A 22,008-nucleotide genomic window follows, 5' to 3' on the forward strand; every position below is an offset into this window, starting at 1 on the left:
TTATGTATTTCTCAATAATCATTCTGTTTCAAGTCTTTGTTATTTTATTAAATGCTCACATAAAATATATAGGAAACATACTACAGAATTGTGGTGTTCTTTGTTAATTTTAAATATTTTTCATGTGATGTTATTTATTAAACTGAGAAGAAAAGGAAAAATTGCACATCTGTTTACAATCAAATTTTATTCTGCACATAAAATATATGCAGCTTTCGTTCTATTTACACAACTGAAAATACAGATGCCGTGCTGAATGACATTAGCCAACTGCTGTTTATTGTCCTTGTATGTTTCTCAGTACAATGCAAAGAAGGAAACATTAGGCTACAGGCTGTACAATATCCAACTTTAAGGATGTTTATGTACCCTTGCACAAGAAAAAAAAAGCTGTTTTAATAAAAGAGACACAAAACACATTTAAAGTCTTTGTGAATTCAGTTCACCTTGGTGCATCAGGGTCAACTAACCCATTTGGTTCAAGTCAATAAGCTCGGACTTCAAAAAGATTTATTTTTATTGTTCTTGGCAGTCACATTTAATGGTACAGCATTTTACACTTTTGACTTAAGAAAAGCCATATTCATCTCAAACTTGAGGACATGCAAACCCATCAATGAAATGTGTGGTCCACTGTCACCTATAACCCCTGAGGTATCTATTTTATTACCTGTGCAAAGAAAAACTTTAATCAGCTTACTGACTACAAATTAGCTTATTAATGAGTTGACAGTCAATAAAGTCCAAAAATATACATTTTCATATTTGATTAGGCTGCTAATTAGATGCAGTTAATATTGTCGACATCCCAATGAAGGATGAGTTGCTGTTCTGAATTTTTTTAAATGTCATAGATAACATAAAACATTTTGTCTTGTTATTGAATATATAACTATTGCTGAATTAGCAACAAGGAATCAGACTATTATGCATCAAATGACACTGTACCAAACAGAGAATAGCAATGGTAATACTGAAACGAAAGAATTTATAATTATTCGTGCATAGAAGATATGCAAAGTGCAAAGTATATCTAAGCACACAGCAATGGCAGGGAACCAGATAGATGGCAAAGAGAGATTTGATTTATAGAATGACTAAAGTTTGGCTAAACTAGTTTCTCAAAGATCCAAACTGTAATCTCCAGGGTGTTAGTATAATGAAGTCTAAAAAACAAGTCTCAATGTACGTCTATGGTCTAAATATCACCTTTAAACACTTTCATCTAAATTTGCTCACACAATAACTCTGGAATTAACGAGCAGGCTATTTTCCGAAGATACTTCTATTTTTACACTGGATAAAAAAAACTTCTTCAAGGAGACTTCAAATACACAAAATAAAGAACAAAGCTGAAAATCCTTTGGTGAAGTTAAATACCTGATGCAGGAAACCAGCAATGAAAAATAAGCACTTACATAAATCTGTTGTATGTGTGTCAACTCACATAAATTTGAAATATATGGCAACAAAATCCCATCAATTCCTCTCTCTTTCAGCAATGGATCAGAAAGCTCTATTGGGAGAAGCTTTTGGGAAAATGCAAGTTTTCTCTGTTCCTGTCCTTGTAGTAAAATCTTGCTGGTCTGAACGCTGAATATTTGTCCCCAACTAGCCAAAAACAAATTGATTAGGCAGAATGTGTATCATTATCCGGTGCTGGAGCGCAGATACACACACACTGAGGGTCATGGGAAGGGTAGGCATTGTGGTTTTTCTCTTAGAATTTGATACAGTTTTATGATGATCCATGTGTCTGTCACTCTAGAAGGTCCTAGAGATGTCAAAAATAGAATGACAGGATTAATTCAATGACTTTGTTGAAATGAAATATTGTGTCTTAAGCAGTGAGGTGAAGATTGTACCTCATCTGAATCATCATGATAGTGCGTCTTGCCAACCTCCAGTGTGTCCAGGTTATCCACACCGTCGATACCGTTAGCTTCAGCGTGCTGCTGTAATACAGAGTACCTGTGCACCAGGAACCTACCGAACACAGAAAAAGGGGCTGTGACACAGATACTGCATATATTAACAAAATGGTAAATGCTGCTTAAGAAATCAAAAATAAATGAAGACTTTGCTCATTTGTACTGCGCGATACAACATTCATTTAATAATAGCAACACAAAAAACAGCAATTCATTCAATAATAATATAAAATAAAATTTACTTAAAGTTAAGAATAAAAAAAAACAGTTCATGTTCTGCTGTGTGTGATGTTTAGGGAAATGGGGGCACAAACCTTCCTCCACAGACATATTTTTTGATGAAAATAACCCCAGCAACGGCACTGATCAACAGGACAGCGATGACCACAGCGATTATAGGAGCTGAATTGAATGAATGTTCCTCTGTCTGAGAAATGCATAATGGGAAAAACATTTTGTGCTGTTTTTCAAACAAGGCTACAGTTTAGATTGTGTACATACACACACACATTTTTCTATTTAATTATATTATATTTCACTACAATATTGGAAGAAATCAAGAAGAATCACAAAGTTGCACACAAAAATATTAAGCATCACAACTGTTTTCAACATTGATAATAATAAATGTTTCTTGAGCAGCAAATCAGCATATTAGAATGATTTCTAAAGGATCATGTGACACTGAAGATTGAATTAATGATGCTGAAAATTCAGCTTTGCATCACAGGAATAAATATAAAATACATAATAATAATAATAAAAATAATAACATTAAAATAAAGAAACAATTATTTTAAAAAATTCACAAATATGTTTTTACTATATTTCTGATCAAACAAATGCAAACAAATTTGAGACTTCTTTCAAACTACATATACAAATACATGCATATGTATATGTAGGTATAATGTGCATTCATTCTGTTCTCAAACCTACCGGTAGCTCTGACCTCAGCAAGTTACTGACGCATTTCTTACTCAGATCGATCTCTTTTCGTTCTGGAATTATTCCTCCTTCACAGTGGTCCCCGGGAATTTTCCGATAACTACAGTCATAGAAAGTTAACACTTTGGGATATGTTTTTTACTAAACGTTTCAAGACATGCAGCATTTAAATAATTCTATGACAAAAACATTCACTGATATGCAAAAATGAAAATGCGAATCAGTTCAGTCAATCAGGTTCGCACATCAGCTAGGACAGCAATATATGTATAAAAAAAAAAAAAAAAAAACCCATACACCTGCTGAATACTTTAATAGTAACTCCAGTGAATTTAGAAATAGAGAGAGATTTGTTACCCGCTGGTCTGAAGCTGCTCTTTGCGTCCGTGCAGGCAGAACTCCAGCGAATGGCCAATAAGGTCAGGCTGCTCCACACACACAGAGCTGTTTTCCGCATGGTAGAACCCAAAGTCACTGCAGGAAAAGAACAACAAGGATTGGAATCACAGACTGAATGTAAGTCATGAATGGTATAAATGACTCACATTGTACTTTGAGTGTATTTGATGAGTTTGTATGTGTTTGTACCACTGAAAGTCAGTCAGGGTGCAGGAACATGTTGTGGGCTCCTTGGTCACCGTGTAATCCCGGCCGTTCCAACAGACTGAGTCCTTTCTCAACCGTAAGAACCTTTCCTTGTATCCCAGTATGCATCCGTCAGCGGGGTCGCTATTATTGCTTGAGTGAGCAAGCCACTCAATGTAGTCATTATCCTGGCCTGCAGGATGAGTATTTGCTCATTTCAGGGCAATGTTTACACATTTAAAGATCTTCTGAATGCTAACAGAAGTATGCATAATAATGGTAAAAGATGGGATTCTGTATATTTGTATAGTAGTTTATAAAATGCGTTTTAGAAATATTAGGCCACTCACAGTCTCTAGAGAGCAACAGCCTGAAGTCGACAGTGACAGAAACCCAGTACTGATTCAGGACGGTTTCTCTGTAACCCCACAGGCTGACGTTCATGGAGCGGGCACCGGGTTCTGATGCCAGGCCAGTGAAGTAGATTGGGTCATCGGTGAAATTATACACGTGCCAACACTGACCTTCATCGGTGGAAAATCTAGTGAAAAAATTTAAAAGAATAAGAATCATGTAAAAAACACTGCCATCCAAAAGTTTGGGATCGGTAAGATTTTTTAAATATTTTTGAAAGAAGTCTTTTCTGCTCACCAAGGCTGCATTTATTTGATTTGAATCAATTACATTATAAACTATTTTCCAGACAAAACCACTTAACTAAACAGGGTGTTTAATTTGTTATAATATTCCCTTTGAATCATTTATCTCACATACTGAGATCAAATCACTGTAAACATACAGTAATGATAGAAAGCTCACTTGATCTGTGATATGGGGTGTGAGGGGTTGTGCTCCACTGCTACCAGCAGTCCTCCTGAATCCAGTATGGCGTAGTGATGGGGGCCTTTTAATGCCTGAAACCATGTGTAACCCCCGTCATCCGACACGTACACGTCTGGAGAAAGCACAGAAACTGCACCTCCCACACTCCCTGATGAAAGAGCAGACGTGAGTCAGAGAAATGCAGCGTGACAGTGAGTTAAAACAGTAAAAGAATAATAAAATATATGTATAATTAATTATTACTTATTTACTTTAGTTCTGCAATTGGAGAAATTAAACATGATGGTGATTAGGTATACTAGAATCAGTTTTTTTGTTGTACAAGCCAGTGGCCAAAGCATAAATAAAAAATAATAATAAAAAAAATGAAAAACTCTTATTAGTCACATGGCTGAGGGTGGTGAAAATGGATATACAAAGGGTTTAGACTGAATGTGAGTCAGTGTTAGTTCTGCCTTGTGGAAAGACATGTGTTGATGAATGTGGGCAGTAATCACCATGTGCCAGGATGAGTCCCACAGCATTGAGCTCGGAGAGGGGCTGCATGGGAACGTTCAGCTTCATAGAGATGCTGTAGGATGCGTGAATATGCAGATTACACTGCAGAGGACAGAGAAGCATATGATATCAACACGAAATCACACACACTGCAATTTGAATGCTTATTCTCGAACCAAAGTTTTGCACGATTTGAATATTAAGTTAAAATCATTAGAAGAGGCAACTTTAAACAAGCTTAAATTATTGCGGTTTCACAATGCCAAGTGTTTTAGCTCAGAGAAAGCTCTTAGAAATTCACTATTTAAGCTCTTAGAAAGACCGTAACAACAATAATAATGACTCTGATGCAACAAACGTTGAACATGTTTTATATTGCTATTCTATCCCTTTATGGTCAGACAGACCAAATATTTGCTAGTTTTGTGCTTTTGTCCTTAATGTTTACACAAAACAAACGCAATACGTCAGTCTGTATTTATCGGCACAAGACTTTTAATAGCGACATGAACATATTACATTGCAAATGTCCTTGGAGTAACTGCCTGGCTCAAGGACATAATTATGATTGCTTACTAGTATTGCAAAACAGAAACCAGTTTACCATGTTCTCCATGATTTACGTCTAATATAAAGTTCAGATTGTGTTAGTGCTGTTTGTGTGGCTCTCACTTTGTCTGGGCGCTCAGTTGTGGAGTCACACACTCCGTTCCAGGGCTTCTGCAGAGGTCGCCACCCTCCACCTTGATTGAATGTGATCACTGTCTGTACAGAGCCATCTGAACAGGAAAGATACACATCAGAAAATATGAGATTTATATAAATAAATTATTAATGATTACAGACACAGCCTTACCCACGGCGAGCACACTGGTTAAATATACGCCCCTCAGAGAGGTGATGTTGGTGAAGTCAGTGTCTCCGCCCGTAGTGGTATACAAATGGCGTTCCAGAGACTTGGAAAACACTGTACCTCGGTCATCAGACACATATATGGTACCAACACCTGAGTCTGATGGAGTAAAAAACAACTGTTAGTTGGTTACAAAACCACACATTCAAAAAATGGACCCTTTTCAGATTTCCGAGGTTCTCAGACGCGGAAGTTGTCATGGGTAAACTTTTATAGTGGTGAATGGGAGATGACAGCAAATGCAATTTTAGTATTTGCATTTGCTCCCACGACTTTCCAAAAGAGCAACAAAAATATAGAGACATTGATTACAGCTGTCAGAAGAGAGAAAGATGTGAATTTTGCCGTCACTCCCTCAGCCATTGTATTAGAAACAGCCTTAATTCCTTTTTTTTTGTCATTTAGCGCTATAAATGTGTTGATATCTTTGATAACTGTGGAAACGTGTCATCATAGTCGGTGAAAAGGGTCCATATTGGCTAGAAAATGTTTCTATGAAATTATTTCATACTTTTTTCATATTTTCAAATTTTTAAGGTTTACTTAAAAACATATGCAAAATCCAAACCAGTGCTGTCATTGTTAACTAAAACTAAAATAAAGTTGAATTAGATTAGATGTAAAAATATATATATATATATATATATTAAAGAAAACATGTTATTAAAAAAATGTCTTGGCAACTAACTGAAATAAATCAGACAAAGTTGAAGCACTAAAAATACCAAAACTAAACCTGAAGTTAAAAATAATCTAAATATTAATAAATACTATAATTACAATACTAAAATAACACTCATCCAAACCACATTTCTAAATAACAGGATCCATAAATTGATATTGCATAGCAACATTATTCACCTCCAGGTTCATCTACGTGCATGAAGACCATATCGTTGTTTGCGGCTAGAATTGAGTAGAACTGTTCATGGCCAACGGTGGGAAGCTGAGCCATGTCCCACGACTCCCCCTGATCTACGGAGACATGAATCATGCGTGTGGAACCCTGCAAAAGAAAATACTTTTTTTGACATCTGTATGTGATTTCAACCTCACACAACACACTACAGCTCTGGTCAAAAATCTAATCAGATGCCTTGCTATATCCTGCCTACATAGACAGCTCTAATACATTTCAAAATGTATTAAAATAGAAAACAGGTATATTAAATTGTAATAATATTTCATAATATTACTGTTTTTACTGTATTTTTCATAAAATAAATGCAACATTGGTGGGCAGAAGAGACTTCCTTGAGAAACATAAGATCTTACCAGACCCAAACTTTTGAACAGTAGTGTATATGTAGTGATTTTGGTCACAAGGAAGCATTTTTGATATCTAAACATGTTATCTAAGTGGGCAGCACACAAGATTTTGTAACATAATTATACGTGACATCACTTATTTAAGATTTTAAGAGAGCTCACCGAGTCAGTCATGACTGAGGCAAAAACAAAGCGTCCACCCAAGCCGAAGGAATAAATCCTCCTTCCAATAGTTTTAAATGTCCTGCCATAGTCTAATGATTTTCTCAATTCCAACGTTCCCCGGTCACCTGAGAGAGAGAGAGAGAGAGAGAGAGAGAGAGAGAGAGAGAGAGAGAGAGAGAGAGAGAGAGAGAGAGAGAGAGAGAGAGAGAGAGAGAGAGAGAGAGAGAGAGAGAGAGAGAGAGAGAGAGAGAGAGAGAGAGAGAGAGAGAGAGAGAGAGCGATTCAAAAATATGACTTGAGAAACAATAAGCGGGAAGCATCTATCCATTTGCAGCATTATTCAAATGATGGGGCCATAACAAAGTCACTCACTGCAGGATCCATTGGGATTTGTAGTTAAGAAAATGGTGTCATCAATTCCCCTGAAACGTCAAGCAAACAGATACAATCAGAAATTTTCATCCATCCATGTCGAATTCACTACTGCAAGCAAAAGCTAAGGACATTCCTATAAAGCACTGCTACTTCAAATCTAACCAAAGGCCCCAGTTTCTTCAATGTAAGAAATCCATTGAGACTAGGACCATATTTATGAGGGATAGGATTGTAAACCTCAAAGGAATAGTTAATGCAAAATGAAAATTGCTTTATAATGCATTTTATGGTGCTTTGGGTAATGAAAACAAAACCTCAAAAATTCTGGCTAAGGGATTTTGTTTTTGATTGAAAAAGTACATAATTCTGGGCCATTTAAAAACCATACTTTCCATGAAAAAAACTCTAATCTGATACAAAGATAAACAGACAAAATGAAATATGTTCTTGTGTGAGAATCCTAACCTCAAACCAATGCATACATTGCAAAAATGTAATTGCAATAGATTTTTGCTTCCCTTGACAATGAAGAGAAATGAACTATTATTAAAACAATTAAATCTAAATTAGCTCTAGGCAGCGAAACCACATCAAATTGTTACATCAGAACCTTTCAGCACTCGGACACACAAATGACCAATCATAATGGAGAACAAAAATGACTCGAATAACTCCTGCAAATTGCACACACAAGATCTTTCTCAAAGCTGTGTGCTCTAACATGACTGTTTAGCTCTGTACTATTTATGGCAGTCAGGATCGATGCACAGCTTTTCATCAAATGGAAGCAAAGTTGTATTTTCAAGTACTCAGGCTGCAGGGTTCATGACATTAATTCTTGGAGATATATTAACGAGTTTATTTTGAGACACTCAGTAGCAGCAAAACAAGCTAAACATTAGCACATCTTCTTATCACCCAGAGTTATATAAAATATCACACAAAAGCATTTTCAGTAGTCAAAATTCTGGCTACAATGGACTATTGTTACTGATTCATTTATGCACTGCTTGTTTACAGTCATACCATTTCACAAGACAAACAGTGTCATGGATCTTCCTCCAGCTGCCCCCGAAGTCCTCGGACAGCCATAAGTCATACTGAATCAAGAAGAAAACAGCGTTAGTACATGTTCTTTTGCACAAAACCGAAAGGAAATGTCTAATCAGAGTCTTACATTGATGCTGTACACCATGAGTATGTTGCTGTCTCTGGGGTTGTATGTGATCTGCATTGATGGATGGAAGGGAAGCTCAGAGGTCACAAAGCTGTTGCCGAAATCAACTGAACGGAAAATTTTGGTGACTCTCCCCTCGGTTAGATCGCCTGTGAGGATCACCTGTGGGATAGATCATTATTCTATTCAGTAATTAATAAAAAAAAAAAAAAAAAACAGTGATCATTGAACTTATTGTTCAATTATTATAGAAATTATTAAAGGAATGCTACTTTTTTTTTATCGTACGTCTATTAGAGATAATCATTTCAATGCATTTGTAAGTAAGCCCAATAAATACGCTTATAATGGAAAGAGAAACATTTAAAACCAAAAACATGAAGCTTGAAGTTTTTAAAAAAGTATTTATTTATTCCAAGGCTTCATTTATTTGATCAAAAACACAGTAAAAACAGCATAAATGTGAAATATTATTATAATTCAAGAATATATGTTAAAATGCAATTTATTCCTGTGATGGAAAAGCTGAATTACTCCAGTCTTCAGTGTCACATGATCCTTCAGAAATCATTCAAATATGCTGATTTGGTCCTCAAGAAATATTTCATACTATTATCAATGTTGAAAACAGTTGTGAAGTTTAAAAGTTCAAAAGAACAGTATTTATTTGAAAAAGACTTTATTTTTTTTACATTGTAAATATCTTTACTGCCATTTTTGCTGAATAAAAGCATTTAAAAAAGCATTTCATTTAAAAAAAAAAAAATTTTGAATGGTACTGTATGTTTTGTAAGCTCGTCCTTTTGAGGAACTGTATGAACTTGTTTTCTTGTATTCAAGTCAAAATTTCACAGCACAGTGTCTATGGACATTACATTGAAAATAATCAGTAAAATTCCTTTCAGAACAGTTCAATATTACAGCAGACAAGTAAATATTCACCTTTCCAGAATTTTCAGGACCGATTGCGATGCCAAACTCAGTCTGTATGAAGGTATTGTTAATGAGGTCGGTGATGTCCTGGAATGTCTTTCCATAGTCTTCACTGACCCAGAAGAGATAAGAGGGAATTATGGATCATGTGATATAGCTAAACAAAAAAACAACCAAATGTGCACCAACATTTATATTGAGCAAACGCAGCACTGGAAGAGGAAGGATTCATTACACTCTATTATTATAAATATGTTAGATTTTGGGCTATTTGACTTTTCATAACGTGCCGTTTCAGACTAATGGAAAGAAAACATCCAAAATACACATTAAAGTGTTTATTTTATTGCTCTTTATCTGTTTGTGTCTGTAGATTGCAAACAACACAAATCTGTTAAGCATGTTTTCTAAAATTGAATTTCTTTCTCATGATGTTGAGTCAGAAATCTCAACTTTGGCAGCACTTACTTGCACCAAACAGTTTTATTTCTATCTATAGTCTGGAGGATTTTACAGAGGGGTTTGTTAATATATCATTTGCCTGACTTTATACAACATTTTATTCCTAAACATGGTGAAAACTTGTGATAAAAAGAGATATCCAATATCTCTGTAAAAACAATTAAATCTAATATGTCTAATATAACTTGTAATGCAAAAAATGTTTGCAATACCTAATGTAATCAATCAGCTAGGGAAGTGTGGTGATATCTATTATTTTTTTACCCTATTCACCTATGGTGTCTTGCCTTAAAAACTCCTCAATTCTTCTAGCAAGAGCTTGGACACTGTCCTTAAAGGCACTCTTACCTTCTGTACAGTCTGGACTGACCAAACCGCATGATAAAAAGGGGAACCTGGAAAGTGGTCAGCACCAGAAGAACCTGCACATAAAAGGGACACAGTGAATGCTATAGCATGTGGATGTGAAAGACTCAGAGTCGTTCAGAAACTCGCAGTGCAGTGAAGCGTGATTTAAACTTGGCCGGGATACAGCGGGACACATGCCTGGACTTGAGAACAGCCACAATCTCACCCTTCACACTTAATTCATCCAGCTATCACTCAAGATCAGGCGCTTGCTGCTTGCAGAGAAGACTCTGATTGGTCAGTGCCTTGTTCTCATTTAACTCCTGCCTCTAATCCTTAAGTCAACATGAAATGGTATTTGCAATCCTTTCATAATGTGACACATAATTAACATTCACCAATAGTCGGCAGAGTAATTTATAATATTTCAATGAAAGATTAAACAGACAAACATTTTGATGAACTGTTTATATTAAACAAAAGCAAAGTTTTGTGACTCATGCCTGTTGTCTTATATATATGGTACACAGTACATACACTGTAAATTGTTGGTTTAACGTAAAAAAGTAAGTTACATGGTTGCCTTAAAATTTTGAGTTAGTTGAAATTAAAAATTTGAGTTAATACAATGAAGGAGATTGGTTTCATTAACATACACGCAAAATATTATGTTATCTGAACCACATTCATTATCTAAGTTGATTTGGCAAAAGATAAAACATTTTTTTACAGTGTATATATATATATATATATATATATATATATATATATATATATATATATATATATATATATATATATATATTAGGGCTGTCAAACGATTAATCGCATCCAAAATAAAAGTTTGTGTTTACATAATTTATGTCTGTGTACAGAGTATAATTATTTTCTATATATAAATACACACACATGCATATATATATATATTTAAGATAATGTGTTATATATAATATACATTATATATAATATAAATATATATACACAGTATATACATGCAAATATTTCTTAAATATATACATGCATGTGTGTGTATTTATATATAGAAAATAATTATACACCGTACACACACATGTATTATGTAAAAACAAACGTTTAATTTGGATGCGATTAATCGTTTGACAGCCCTAATATATATATATATATATATATATATATATATATATATATATATATATATATATATATATATATATATATATATATATATACCCTGAAAACTAAGTCATGAACTAAAAGTCACAAAAATGTGCTTTTGATGTTTATTTAATATGGTTCATTACAAATGTTTTTTCTTTTTAATCTTTCATTCAAATATTATAAATTACTCTGCCTCTGAAATTACTTTTCTTTTTTAATATATTATTCTTTATGTTTCACTTAACTTGATAGAAAGTAAATAGGTAGTCTTTCAGTCTCTTCTGGAAAATTGGACCAAAAATATTAAATGACTCATCCTGCACTACACAGATTTTTGTCCAATCATATGCTTTCTACAATGAAAAAGTAAACTAAAGGTTATTTAAAACACAGGACGAACCCTTTATGAAAACCTATATTTAAAAAAAGTGAATAGGGCCCATTTCTATTCATGTTTATTCTTACAAAAGAAAGAATTGCGGGAAGTTCTTTATGTGCTGGAAAAAAAGCTGGACAGTTAGAACAATATTCGTTAAAGGTGCAATAAACAGTTACCAGAATGGTGCTAACTATGACACCTCAAAACTAGAAAAGGTGTCTCAAAAGACGCCACTCTTTGAAAATGTTTGCAGAGAGTTAACTCTCTCTGTATTGGAGTGTTGTTGTTGGGTGAAGGCTGTGCTGGAGGAGTAATTGCGGCTTGTACATGTTTTACAGCTGCACTTTGGTTCAGTTCTATAAGAGACGGATTCCGCCTCCAGTGTTGTTGGCCCTAAATGACGGTTTGAGGTCTTGTCAAGCCAGGCTCTGAAGAGTCTTTCAGCCGCTGAGGCTGTATTTCACTCGTTCTAGTTTCACATTGATGTGCGATTGTAGGAGCCACATTCCTGCGATTCCGACCACAGAACAGCTTAGTGCATTAAAAAACTTGGGTTAAACTGAAAATTACACATATTTTTGATCGGCTACTGGTTAGTAGACATGGTGGCAGTAAAATAGTGGATTAGAAGGATTGGGATCAATCAAAGGTTATTGGTTCAAATCCCAAAGAGAATGAACAGATGCCATTTTTATTGGACATTAGCGAGTCAGTCATTTTATGGTGGCCGTTTTTCAAGCCCAATTTTCATTTTTTGTCAAATAGTGTGATGCTGTTCACACATAAAAAACCAATGCCTTTTCAATTTTGTTGTTAGTGGTGCAATAAAAACACGGCTGCTATGTTGTGGTGGGGTTATTACGAGGATAGTAAATGACTTTAGTTAGAAACATCATCGAGTGTGACATTATAACACTTGGTGAGGCAGTTCTCTCCAAATACCATTCTGCATATTACACTATATTATAAAGCCCTCGCATTATGGTATATAGATTTTTTAAATGTTTTTTAAACAAGTCTTGTATGCTTACCAAGGCTGCATTTATTTGATCAAAAATACAGTATATACAATAATATCATAAAAGGTTATTACAATTTTAAACAACTGTTTTCTATTTTAATATATTTCCATTGTAATTTATTCCAATCTGAATACTCCAGTCTTCAATGTCCATAGAAATCATTCTAATATGTTGATTTGGTGCTGAAAAAAACCTTTCTTATTATTGTCAATTTTGAAAATAGTTGTGGAAACTGTGATATATTTTTACAAAATTCTTTGAATAGAAAGTTCAAAAGAGCAGAATTTATTTGAAACATAAACCTTTTGTAACATAATAAATGTCTTTACAGTCACTTTTGATTCATTTAATGCAGTCTTGCTGAATAAAAGTATTCATTTCTCTCCGAAAAATCCTACTGACCCCAAACTATTGAACGGTAGTGTATATTTAAAGAAAAAAAAAATACGGGACAAAGTAAAATGAGTTCATAATAAATAATTATATCTACATTTGATCGAATATCAATTCAATAAATTCACCTTTCATTGTAGGATCCAGTTGATGTGGACAGACAAAAATCCCATATTTTACAGTAACGATGCATTTAAAACTAGACATTTTTCATGATACTGTATTCCTATGTAGATAATTAGTCAAATTCGACTCACCCCTGTATCGTCTCCAACCCAGGCCAGAGACACCGAGCCGCTCAGGTCATTGAAGTTATACTGGAAAAGAGACGTAGAACAATGCAAGTACAAATGCAAATAAACATTGTAGTTAAAACTCTGTAGATTGATGATACTAATAATCCCTGAACCGCCGACATGAACTTTTTCTCTGTGAAAATATTCATCATAAATTAAACTAAATTCAATCTAAAACAAAACAGGTCATACATACATACAGAGCAGAAAGTGGACACACAAATCAAACAAAAAACTAATATAAGGACAAAAAGTGCTTGGAAATGGAAATTGTATTGCTGTGTTAAACATAAAGTGAACAAATAGCATTTTATAAGCATGTTTTATTTGCAAATGTATTAACAATGTTTTAATTTGACAGTAAAACTTTCCAAGTTACTAACTATTTATTGAAGACAAAGTCAGACACAGGCCATTGTTACAATTGTTGCGTAAAGAGCTATAAAATTCATGTAGATAATTTGGAGAGAAATAATTTGAGTTATATCTGTTGATATTTATTTTAAAACATAAACGGGATACATGAGAGTAGTGTCTTTTCATCGAGAGAAAAAAACAGAAAAGTGGTACTCTGGGCTATATCACTATAAACAAACAACTGAGACAGTAATCTAAGCCAAACCGGCGATCACCAATCAGCTAAATAAATTGTATTAAATTTATGTTGGTAATGCCTAATAAAAGACAATGTCTAATAAAAGGCAACTAAGCAAACATATTTCCGGTGATTAATTAGAAAAGTCCAGGTGATTCTTGGAAGAAAAACACAAGTGCTGGGATTTATCTCTCCACAGGGAAGCGGAACCATGTAGCGACATGCACACAGAAACCACTGCTGATTCGACAGATGGCTGTGCCGCTGTCAGCCGACCCACACTGCTAGGGAATGTGTGTGTGTGTGCGCGCACATTTAAGAGGACAGGCCCACTGTCAGTCGAGTGTGTAACCTCCCTTTCAGTTTCACTCACTGGAATGCGAGACCCAGATGGTGGGTGTGTATGTGTGTGTGTGTGTGTGTGTGTGTGTGCGCATGCGTGAGGAACAGAGTGAGTGCCCCACATTTTCATCTGCCTCACACACTGAGAACAAGAGAGCAACTGATGTCAAAGAGATTGTGGGAGAGAAAAGGAGGGAAAAGAATAAAGAAAATCCAACATACACAGGCTCTGTTCAAAAGCTAGTGAGCTGCCAGGCTACTTGCTACATAGGCATATGCCTCCGATATGGAGCCTCATAAGGGACCGATTTGGATGCTCTGCATTGACAGCAATTCCACGAGTCTTTATGTGAAATGCACGAAACTTGATTCAATTGATTTTGATAGTGTTTGGCTTTAGTAATGCATGTTGCTAAACTAACAGCATATGTATTGCACAAATGCTTATTGAGTAAAATATAATTGCATTAGAATTGCAACATTCTTATTTAAAATCAACTCACCAGACTCTTTCAACTGAGCTTGTTGCAATGCATTCTGGGATTACTTTTTTTTTTATTAAACATTTTTTATTTATTATTATTATTTTTTTTCATCGAATTTGGCTTAATGTTGTCAACATTTGGAACAGACTTTGTGTCAGGAGCAATCACGGTGTCTTAAAATGGTACCTATGTAGGCAGTTCACTAGGTTTTGGAACAGAGCCAAACATTCCTGGGTGTTTTCTTTTTTTGTAATGGGATAAAATAATCTGGGAACAGGGTTACATGCAAAATATGCTAAACATTAAGCATTTAAAAAGTTATTAAAAATAGCTTTTTTATTTAAATAGTTTTAATTTGAATATCAAGATAATGAAAATAACAATGCAATTTATTTATGCAAAAGTGCTGCAATAATACAAATAAAATAAAATGCATCAAAAAAACATCAAATAGGACAGGTACAACCGGATGAAATAAAAATAAAATATACAACAAAATATAAGTTACAAAACATCAAAATGAACCATGGAATAGAGTCAAAATTGAGTGCAATCAATAATGTATAATTTTAAAGGTAAAGTGTAAAATTGGTCTATGATGTCTTAAAATGCTGCCTATGCATTATGCTTTGGCACAAAAACCACTCACAAACCAGAACTGGAATGAATAAAGTAAAAACTTCTGTTATGATGATGAAAACCCATCCACACACATTCAGATCCATTTTGAGTATCTCATCTACTATTTTACGGTCCATATGGACATTTTTGTCTAAGGAGGCAAGACATCTTAAAACACCTGCTTGAAACTCCAGGGACAGTGTTCCTTCTCAATAATGTGTCTTTGAATAATGGATACAGTGGGTGCCTCTCCATTCCTTGCCATATTTAAACCAGAGGGAAAGAAATATGCTGACATCCCAGTACTGGCCAACAAAACAGGCTTGCCAAGAATGGCCTGCACCACGCCAACAAGTCTTCTTAAATGGGGGATTAAAGAGTGATTGTGTGAGCATACAACGATCCTTCAGTTTGGAGAAGACCAAAGAACACGACTCAAAGTAAGGCCCTAAACAAACTCTATGGCTCTGTCCTGAATTCAGTCAAATACACTTATGGTTGAACTTTTGAGTCCACACTTTGGTGATGAAATGCTTCATAGATTGTTGGTTAGTGTATCATAGAATCACAGATTGTGTTTTCGGACAATCAGATCACAAGTAGATGAACCACCTGGTGTTTTAATCCGTTTCTTTGGTTCACTTTCAACCACTTCTGTCCTGATTTCTTCAATGGGAGGGTCTATGGGTGGGTAAATGTATGTTTTTTTTCAGATATTTCAATCTAATGGACAATGCTTGCGCAATTTCCATTTAAACGTGCCCAGAGACGACAGAAAACATCAGCTTTAATTTCTGCTCTGATAGCCATGGCTATCAGCAATAAGATCACAAGTGGACGATGCTAAGTACAGGTGTAAACAGGGCCTAAAATGTTTACATTTTCAAAGGGGTCTAAAATGTCGGATGTTGACGTCAATATGACGTAACTTTCAAATGTTAGAAATGTAGGAATGGTGTCGGCGCCGATAGCTTCGTGGGCAAGTGCGCCGACATGTAGCGTCGTTGTGCTTCGGGTGATCCAAGTTCGAGTCCCGGCTCGTGGATCTTTCCCGATCCCGTCCCCCCTGTCTCTCTCTCACTTCACTTCCTGTCTAGCCACTGCACTGTCCTATCCTAATAAAAGTCAAAAACACCAACAAAAGAAAAAGAAATTTAGGAATGGTGAGAGAACATTGGTACGTTCTTCGTCTCCAAACTAAACTTTGGTCTCCAGCCAACAAAGTTTAAATCCTGTCTGTCTAGCGCACTTCCCATAATGTTTACGCATTAAGTCAGTAGGTGGAAGTCTTTTGTGGCTGTTCGAACGCATTCGACCAGCGTTTACACCTCGAAAGCAATCCGGTCAAATGCGTTTTTGACCACCTCTGGAAGTGGTCAAAAGTGGACAAGCTCAAAACATTTTAGACCCCTTTTACACCTGTATTTAGCGTCCTCCACTTGTGATCTGATTCTGATCAACCAAAACGCATCTTAAAGTCGGCATGAAATCAAATTTGACAAATCTTCTTTTTATATGTAATATTGTAGTGTTTATTATAAATGATTTATCTGTGCACTTCATTATTTTTTCAAAATTCATGTACCCTTATAATCTTTAATCAAATACACTACCCTTCCCTCCCCCCTCGAAACGACCTCTCTTCTCTTTTGGTCACGTGCCATGGCGAAAGGGTGCGGCCAGAGCCGATGAGGGTGCGGCTATCGGTGTTTGTCTCGTTTCGCGGGAGGCTCATATAAATATGGTCTGATTCCTGCCTGAAAATTTAGCTGCTTGTCCTCGTTCTCGTCGCCAGGCTCCTCAATAAAAAAATCCGTCATGTGAGGGTAACGGTGGGGGAGTCCGGTGGAGAGAAATCCTCCACGACTGAATGTAAACTGGCATTCAAATCTGCCTCCATTTTGTTTGCAACGCCCAACCTCCAACGATCCAATCAATTCCCCAAGGACGAAATCAAGCCCCGCCCTACATTTTTTTCTAATTTCAGAAGCAGTTTCACTCGGATATACATCACAACAAGGAAAAAATGACAATCTCAACTTCCGTTTCATGCCGACTTTAATATCAGGTGTAAACAGGGCCTAACCGTACTCCAATGGTATACTAGATATGCGGGAATGCAAAAGTTTTTCTGTTTTAAAAGGGGTGTTACCAGAAAAAAAATTGAGAACACAGTGCTAACTTAGTAAGAGAATTCCTTAGTAACTGCCATGGTAACACAAGAATGCATACTGCACACTTGCAATGCTTTTGCAAGTATTAGCATCTGTGTTTGTGTGTATGTGAGTATGTGTCTGGCCTAAGGCAATGATATGGTACACAATCCTAATTGGTTGTGTGGTAATCCAGGCCAGGAATCAGCCTCGTTGAATCCCTACCACCATTAAAAGGCTTGCAAAATGGTCACAGGTCAATGGTGGATTACAAAGGTCTGTTTTCACAAAGTTGAGTGATACAATCAACCGATGGGGATATTTGCAGAGAAAATCCATCCTGCGGGGAGAGAGCCGAATAATATTAAAGCATGTCTGCTGTGTTAAGACTTGGAGAGGCCACCTGAGCGTGGGGCCATGGGGCCCTTGAAATCCTCCAGAACAATAACATTCAGACACGGCAGATAGGCTTCTCCAGTTGAAATATCTGCAATATACTGTACAATGGCAGAAATGTATAGAGAACTTCAGTATACACTACTCCTTTCTAGCTCTGGTCTTAGCTCAACAAGTTCTCTCCAATGGACATGTTAGAACCACGAGGAACGTTGTTCGGGCTGCTTTTCTGGCATCTCACCAACCCTGAGCATTTCAGAGAGGACAGAAAATGTTTTCTCTGTACATTCTCCCCAGGACCGGGAAAGGGAAAAACCTGGATGTCTTTCCCTTGTGTTGAACTGGTAAACAGTCTTTGAACCCCATGTCCAGCCAAACGAAGCTTTAGACTTGATCCAAATGGCTTCACAGTCTGAGGACCAACAACAAACATGACTTCATTTCTAGACAGTAAAAAAAAAAAATTTAATTTGGGTTTAATATGAGACATGTCTCAAGTCAGTCTCAAAATAAGTGTTATTTAGACAGGTGGGCGAATGCTAACACGTGATTCAAAACCATGCACAAAAATATCCTGGAATCAAGATCTTAAACCATGTTTTCCTAACTGGAACGGCACACCGAAATGGGTAAGAGGTCAGCAGTTCGTTAGATGAAGCCGTGTTTGTGTTTTCATTGGACTCACATAAATAACTCCCTACTGGCACAACTTGGATTTAAACACCCAGAGCGGAGTCTTAAAAAGTCTTCCAGCCTCCAAAAGAGCATCTCAAATCATTCAAACGCAAACTTCACCCACAAAGCCGCTTGAACATGTGTACCGTTATAAGTTCACGCAGACTTCATTAGAAGAAACTACAGGCAGTTGTTAAAAAGACTTTATTGTGAGCTCGTAAAATTTCTAATTGCTCTGGCAGGTCATAAATTCCATCGGTCAGCAGCCAGTTTTCACATCGACTGACCACAGACTCTTGCGCAAGACCATGGTTGCACATTTTGGACTGGAACAGATCTGGAATATTATGCTTCAAACTTATGCTTTTTAGATCAATAGCATTTAGATGCTTCACTGATAACTAATTATATTTTATCTATAAACTATCAGTAAATCACTGGGTAAATAGCTAGTGTTCATTGCAGTGTTGAAATTTTGTTGGATGTCATTGGCTACAATAAGTTGGAATACAAAACATGTTCATGGCAAGTATAAAACTTAAGCACATAACTTATCCTGCTGCGCACATGAATGACACCTTAAATCGTGCAGCTTGTTGAAAAGAAGCCTGCTATTACTTTTCAATGCAGAAACATTGAAACAGGGAAAAAAAAGCCTATCTAGAGACCAGAATAATATAGAGACTTGCATCAAAATTTCAGCAACCAAAAATATTCAGCTGAATCAATTATTATGATGCGGTTGATATTTCGTCAGTCGAATATTTTCCAATGACACGTTTTTACAGTTTCAGCATCTAATATTTTGTGCAGACAATGTAGATAAGCTAAAACAAGCAAACACGTCAACAGTGTAGACATATTACCAATTGACCAAAAATTATACTACAGTAGAAATATTGAAAATTTGTTCGGCTGAAATATCGAGAGGCGACTCATTGCCGAAGAACTTTACTATGACAGTTTTATTTATCACATGAGAACATGACTACCTGAACTGCATACCAAGTTCAATTACCCTCAAATAATTAAAAATACCAAAACATAATTTTCGGTTTTGTGTTCTTCTAAAAAAAAATAGCGGGATTCAAAAGTCTAGTTGCAAGCATTTGAATCAAACAAACAAAGTTTTATAACTGTTGTATATGTACATGTTATGAAATCCCCACCTCAAGAGTTGCCATATATAATTATATGAATCATAATAAAGGGGTCAAAATATGCTCTAACTACAAGAACTTTACATGTACTGTTGGCAGGAACACTACAGTGCATGTATGCATGCAAGTTGATGTTTAACACTATCCAAACAGGTGTTAAAAGGCCTGAAACTGAATTTAACAAGGAGATGCTTTAGAGAGACGTTGCCTTCAAATACTTTTCCCACTGTTGTCATGCCTCAAGCCTTTTCCCGTTTCAGAAACATTCCTTTCTTGGAGGAAGCATTTCACTTCAACACTCATTTATGCTGGACGGAATGTGAGATGATGAGAGCCAAAAATACTGGCCATAAAAAAAAACTGGCTCTGTGTGCTTTCTTAACAACAACAGTCTTTCTCTATCAGCACTTAGGCTAAACTCATGACCTATTGCCTTAGCTTTCCCTGAAATGTCAATGTGCTCTGTAATTGGATAAATAGGGGATGCTTCCCACAGAACAGGACTGATATAAAAGATATTGGCATATATGTAGCTGCTCATCGTTTATCAATAATGCCTGCCTGCCCAGCGAGAGGTCACACCAACTGCTGGTAAAACGTAATTGATGAGCTCGTGGGAGAGAGTTAGATAAGAAAGATATATAGAGAGGCAGCATGTTTTAAGACTTCTTAAGGGTTAGTAATCAGTCATGGGCCACTGTAATGAATGAGCTCTGACTAGATCTTTAAGCAGAATCACCTGACCCTTCTGTACATAAATACAGGAGAAACAGATCGCAGAGACATTAAAAGCACATCAAGAGCATGAATGCATTTGTTCTCTTGGCATAAAGATGAAATCTGTGGAATGTCTTAAAGGAACATCAAACACTGGCCCGTCGAATTATAAGGTGATACTACATGCTGAGTGGTGTTCTTATCAACCATCTGGAAAACTTCACAAATATCATTTTATTTGAGAGCTTGTTTTCATATACTTCTAAACACTTCTTAAATATTATAGTAATTGCATTAGAGACGTGAAAGCCTTAAAAATGTTGGTGTGGTGTGGCAATGCTATGTGGCATTTGAAAAACGACTGAAAAAAATAACATTCAGTTGCTGAGAAAGGTGATGAAGGTACATTATTAGGTAATCTCAGACCAGAGGCCAGTTATGATCTCACTTTTGTGATTTATGGTCCCTAGAAATTTAGAAAGAGCTTCCAAAATAGGAGGAAGAAACTCAATTCTACTTTCAAAAAAGAAAAAAAAGATACTAACTTAAACAAGTGTTAACTAGTCAAAACAGGGGAAGACAAATTCCAAAGTAATTTTAAAATTATATGCACAAAGCATAATACAATATATTAGATTATGCCTATCTGAGCTGTGATGAGAGTATAAAGAGTAAGAGATGTTTTGACCTACCGTATGAGTGTTGTTTTTTAACGTAGAATCAAAGCCGTGCATTGATTCACATTGATTTTGTGCGGATTCTTCACTCCTTCTCGTCCTGACATGATCCGGCTGCTGTAAATCTCTCAAACTGAGCAGATTTCGTGATTTGTGACTCTTTAGAAACATGGGTTGCTCACTGCTAGAGCGTCTGGGTCTCTCTTCAAAGTCCATGCAAAGAGCCACTGAGAATAACACAACCAAAACACAGCAGAATACGGTGCTCATGGTTTCCGTTTAATGTGCACAAAATTCTTCCGTCTAAATTTCCATGAATAGCAGGTTTATTGGTAATAGAAGAGAACGTGCAGTGTTTACACTCTGACGCATGTCTGTAGTGAAGCCGCTGTTCGCACTGCTAAACTCACGGATTGTTCAAGATTAGGATGGGCTGTCCGTTCGACACGCCCATTCTCATGAATATTAATTCAGGCGCGCTGACGTTTCCTGGTAAGCTTTTCAATGGCTATA

The 22,008-nt window shown here is 36.0% G+C and overlaps 1 protein-coding gene across 1 annotated transcript; it reads right to left on the reverse strand.

The window, feature by feature from the left end:
- Positions 1-29: 29 nt before the first annotated feature.
- On the reverse strand, positions 30-21,953 carry sort1a (sortilin 1a). Its single transcript, XM_081357466.1, has 20 exons — positions 21,511-21,953; positions 13,636-13,695; positions 10,448-10,521; positions 9,647-9,749; positions 8,705-8,866; positions 8,554-8,627; positions 7,525-7,574; positions 7,150-7,277; positions 6,580-6,724; positions 5,662-5,817; positions 5,478-5,584; positions 4,805-4,907; positions 4,284-4,455; positions 3,815-4,005; positions 3,468-3,657; positions 3,237-3,353; positions 2,871-2,979; positions 2,246-2,358; positions 1,866-1,986; positions 30-1,774 (listed from the first exon to the last, which is right to left on the reverse strand). The coding sequence occupies exons 1-20, from the start codon at positions 21,763-21,765 to the stop codon at positions 1,760-1,762; spliced, it is 2,445 nt and encodes an 814-aa protein (XP_081213592.1). The 5' UTR covers positions 21,766-21,953; the 3' UTR covers positions 30-1,759.
- Between the last annotated feature and the right edge of the window lie 55 nt (positions 21,954-22,008).

This window comes from Scardinius erythrophthalmus (assembly GCF_964197995.2).
Source record: "Scardinius erythrophthalmus genome assembly, chromosome: 25".
NCBI classification, from domain to species: Eukaryota; Metazoa; Chordata; class Actinopteri; order Cypriniformes; family Leuciscidae; genus Scardinius; species Scardinius erythrophthalmus.

Excerpts from the sequence above, each read along its gene's own strand:
- sort1a (XM_081357466.1), bottom strand. The coding sequence starts at position 21,765 with ATGAGCACCGTATTCTGCTGTGTTTTGGTTGTGTTATTCTCAGTGGCT. Across the intron at positions 4,456-4,804 it reads GGGACTCATCCTGGCACATG|GGAGTGTGGGAGGTGCAGTT; the intron begins GTGATTACTGCC and ends CTCTTTCATCAG. Across the intron at positions 4,006-4,283 it reads CACCCCATATCACAGATCAA|ATTTTCCACCGATGAAGGTC; the intron begins GTGAGCTTTCTA and ends TTTTTTCACTAG.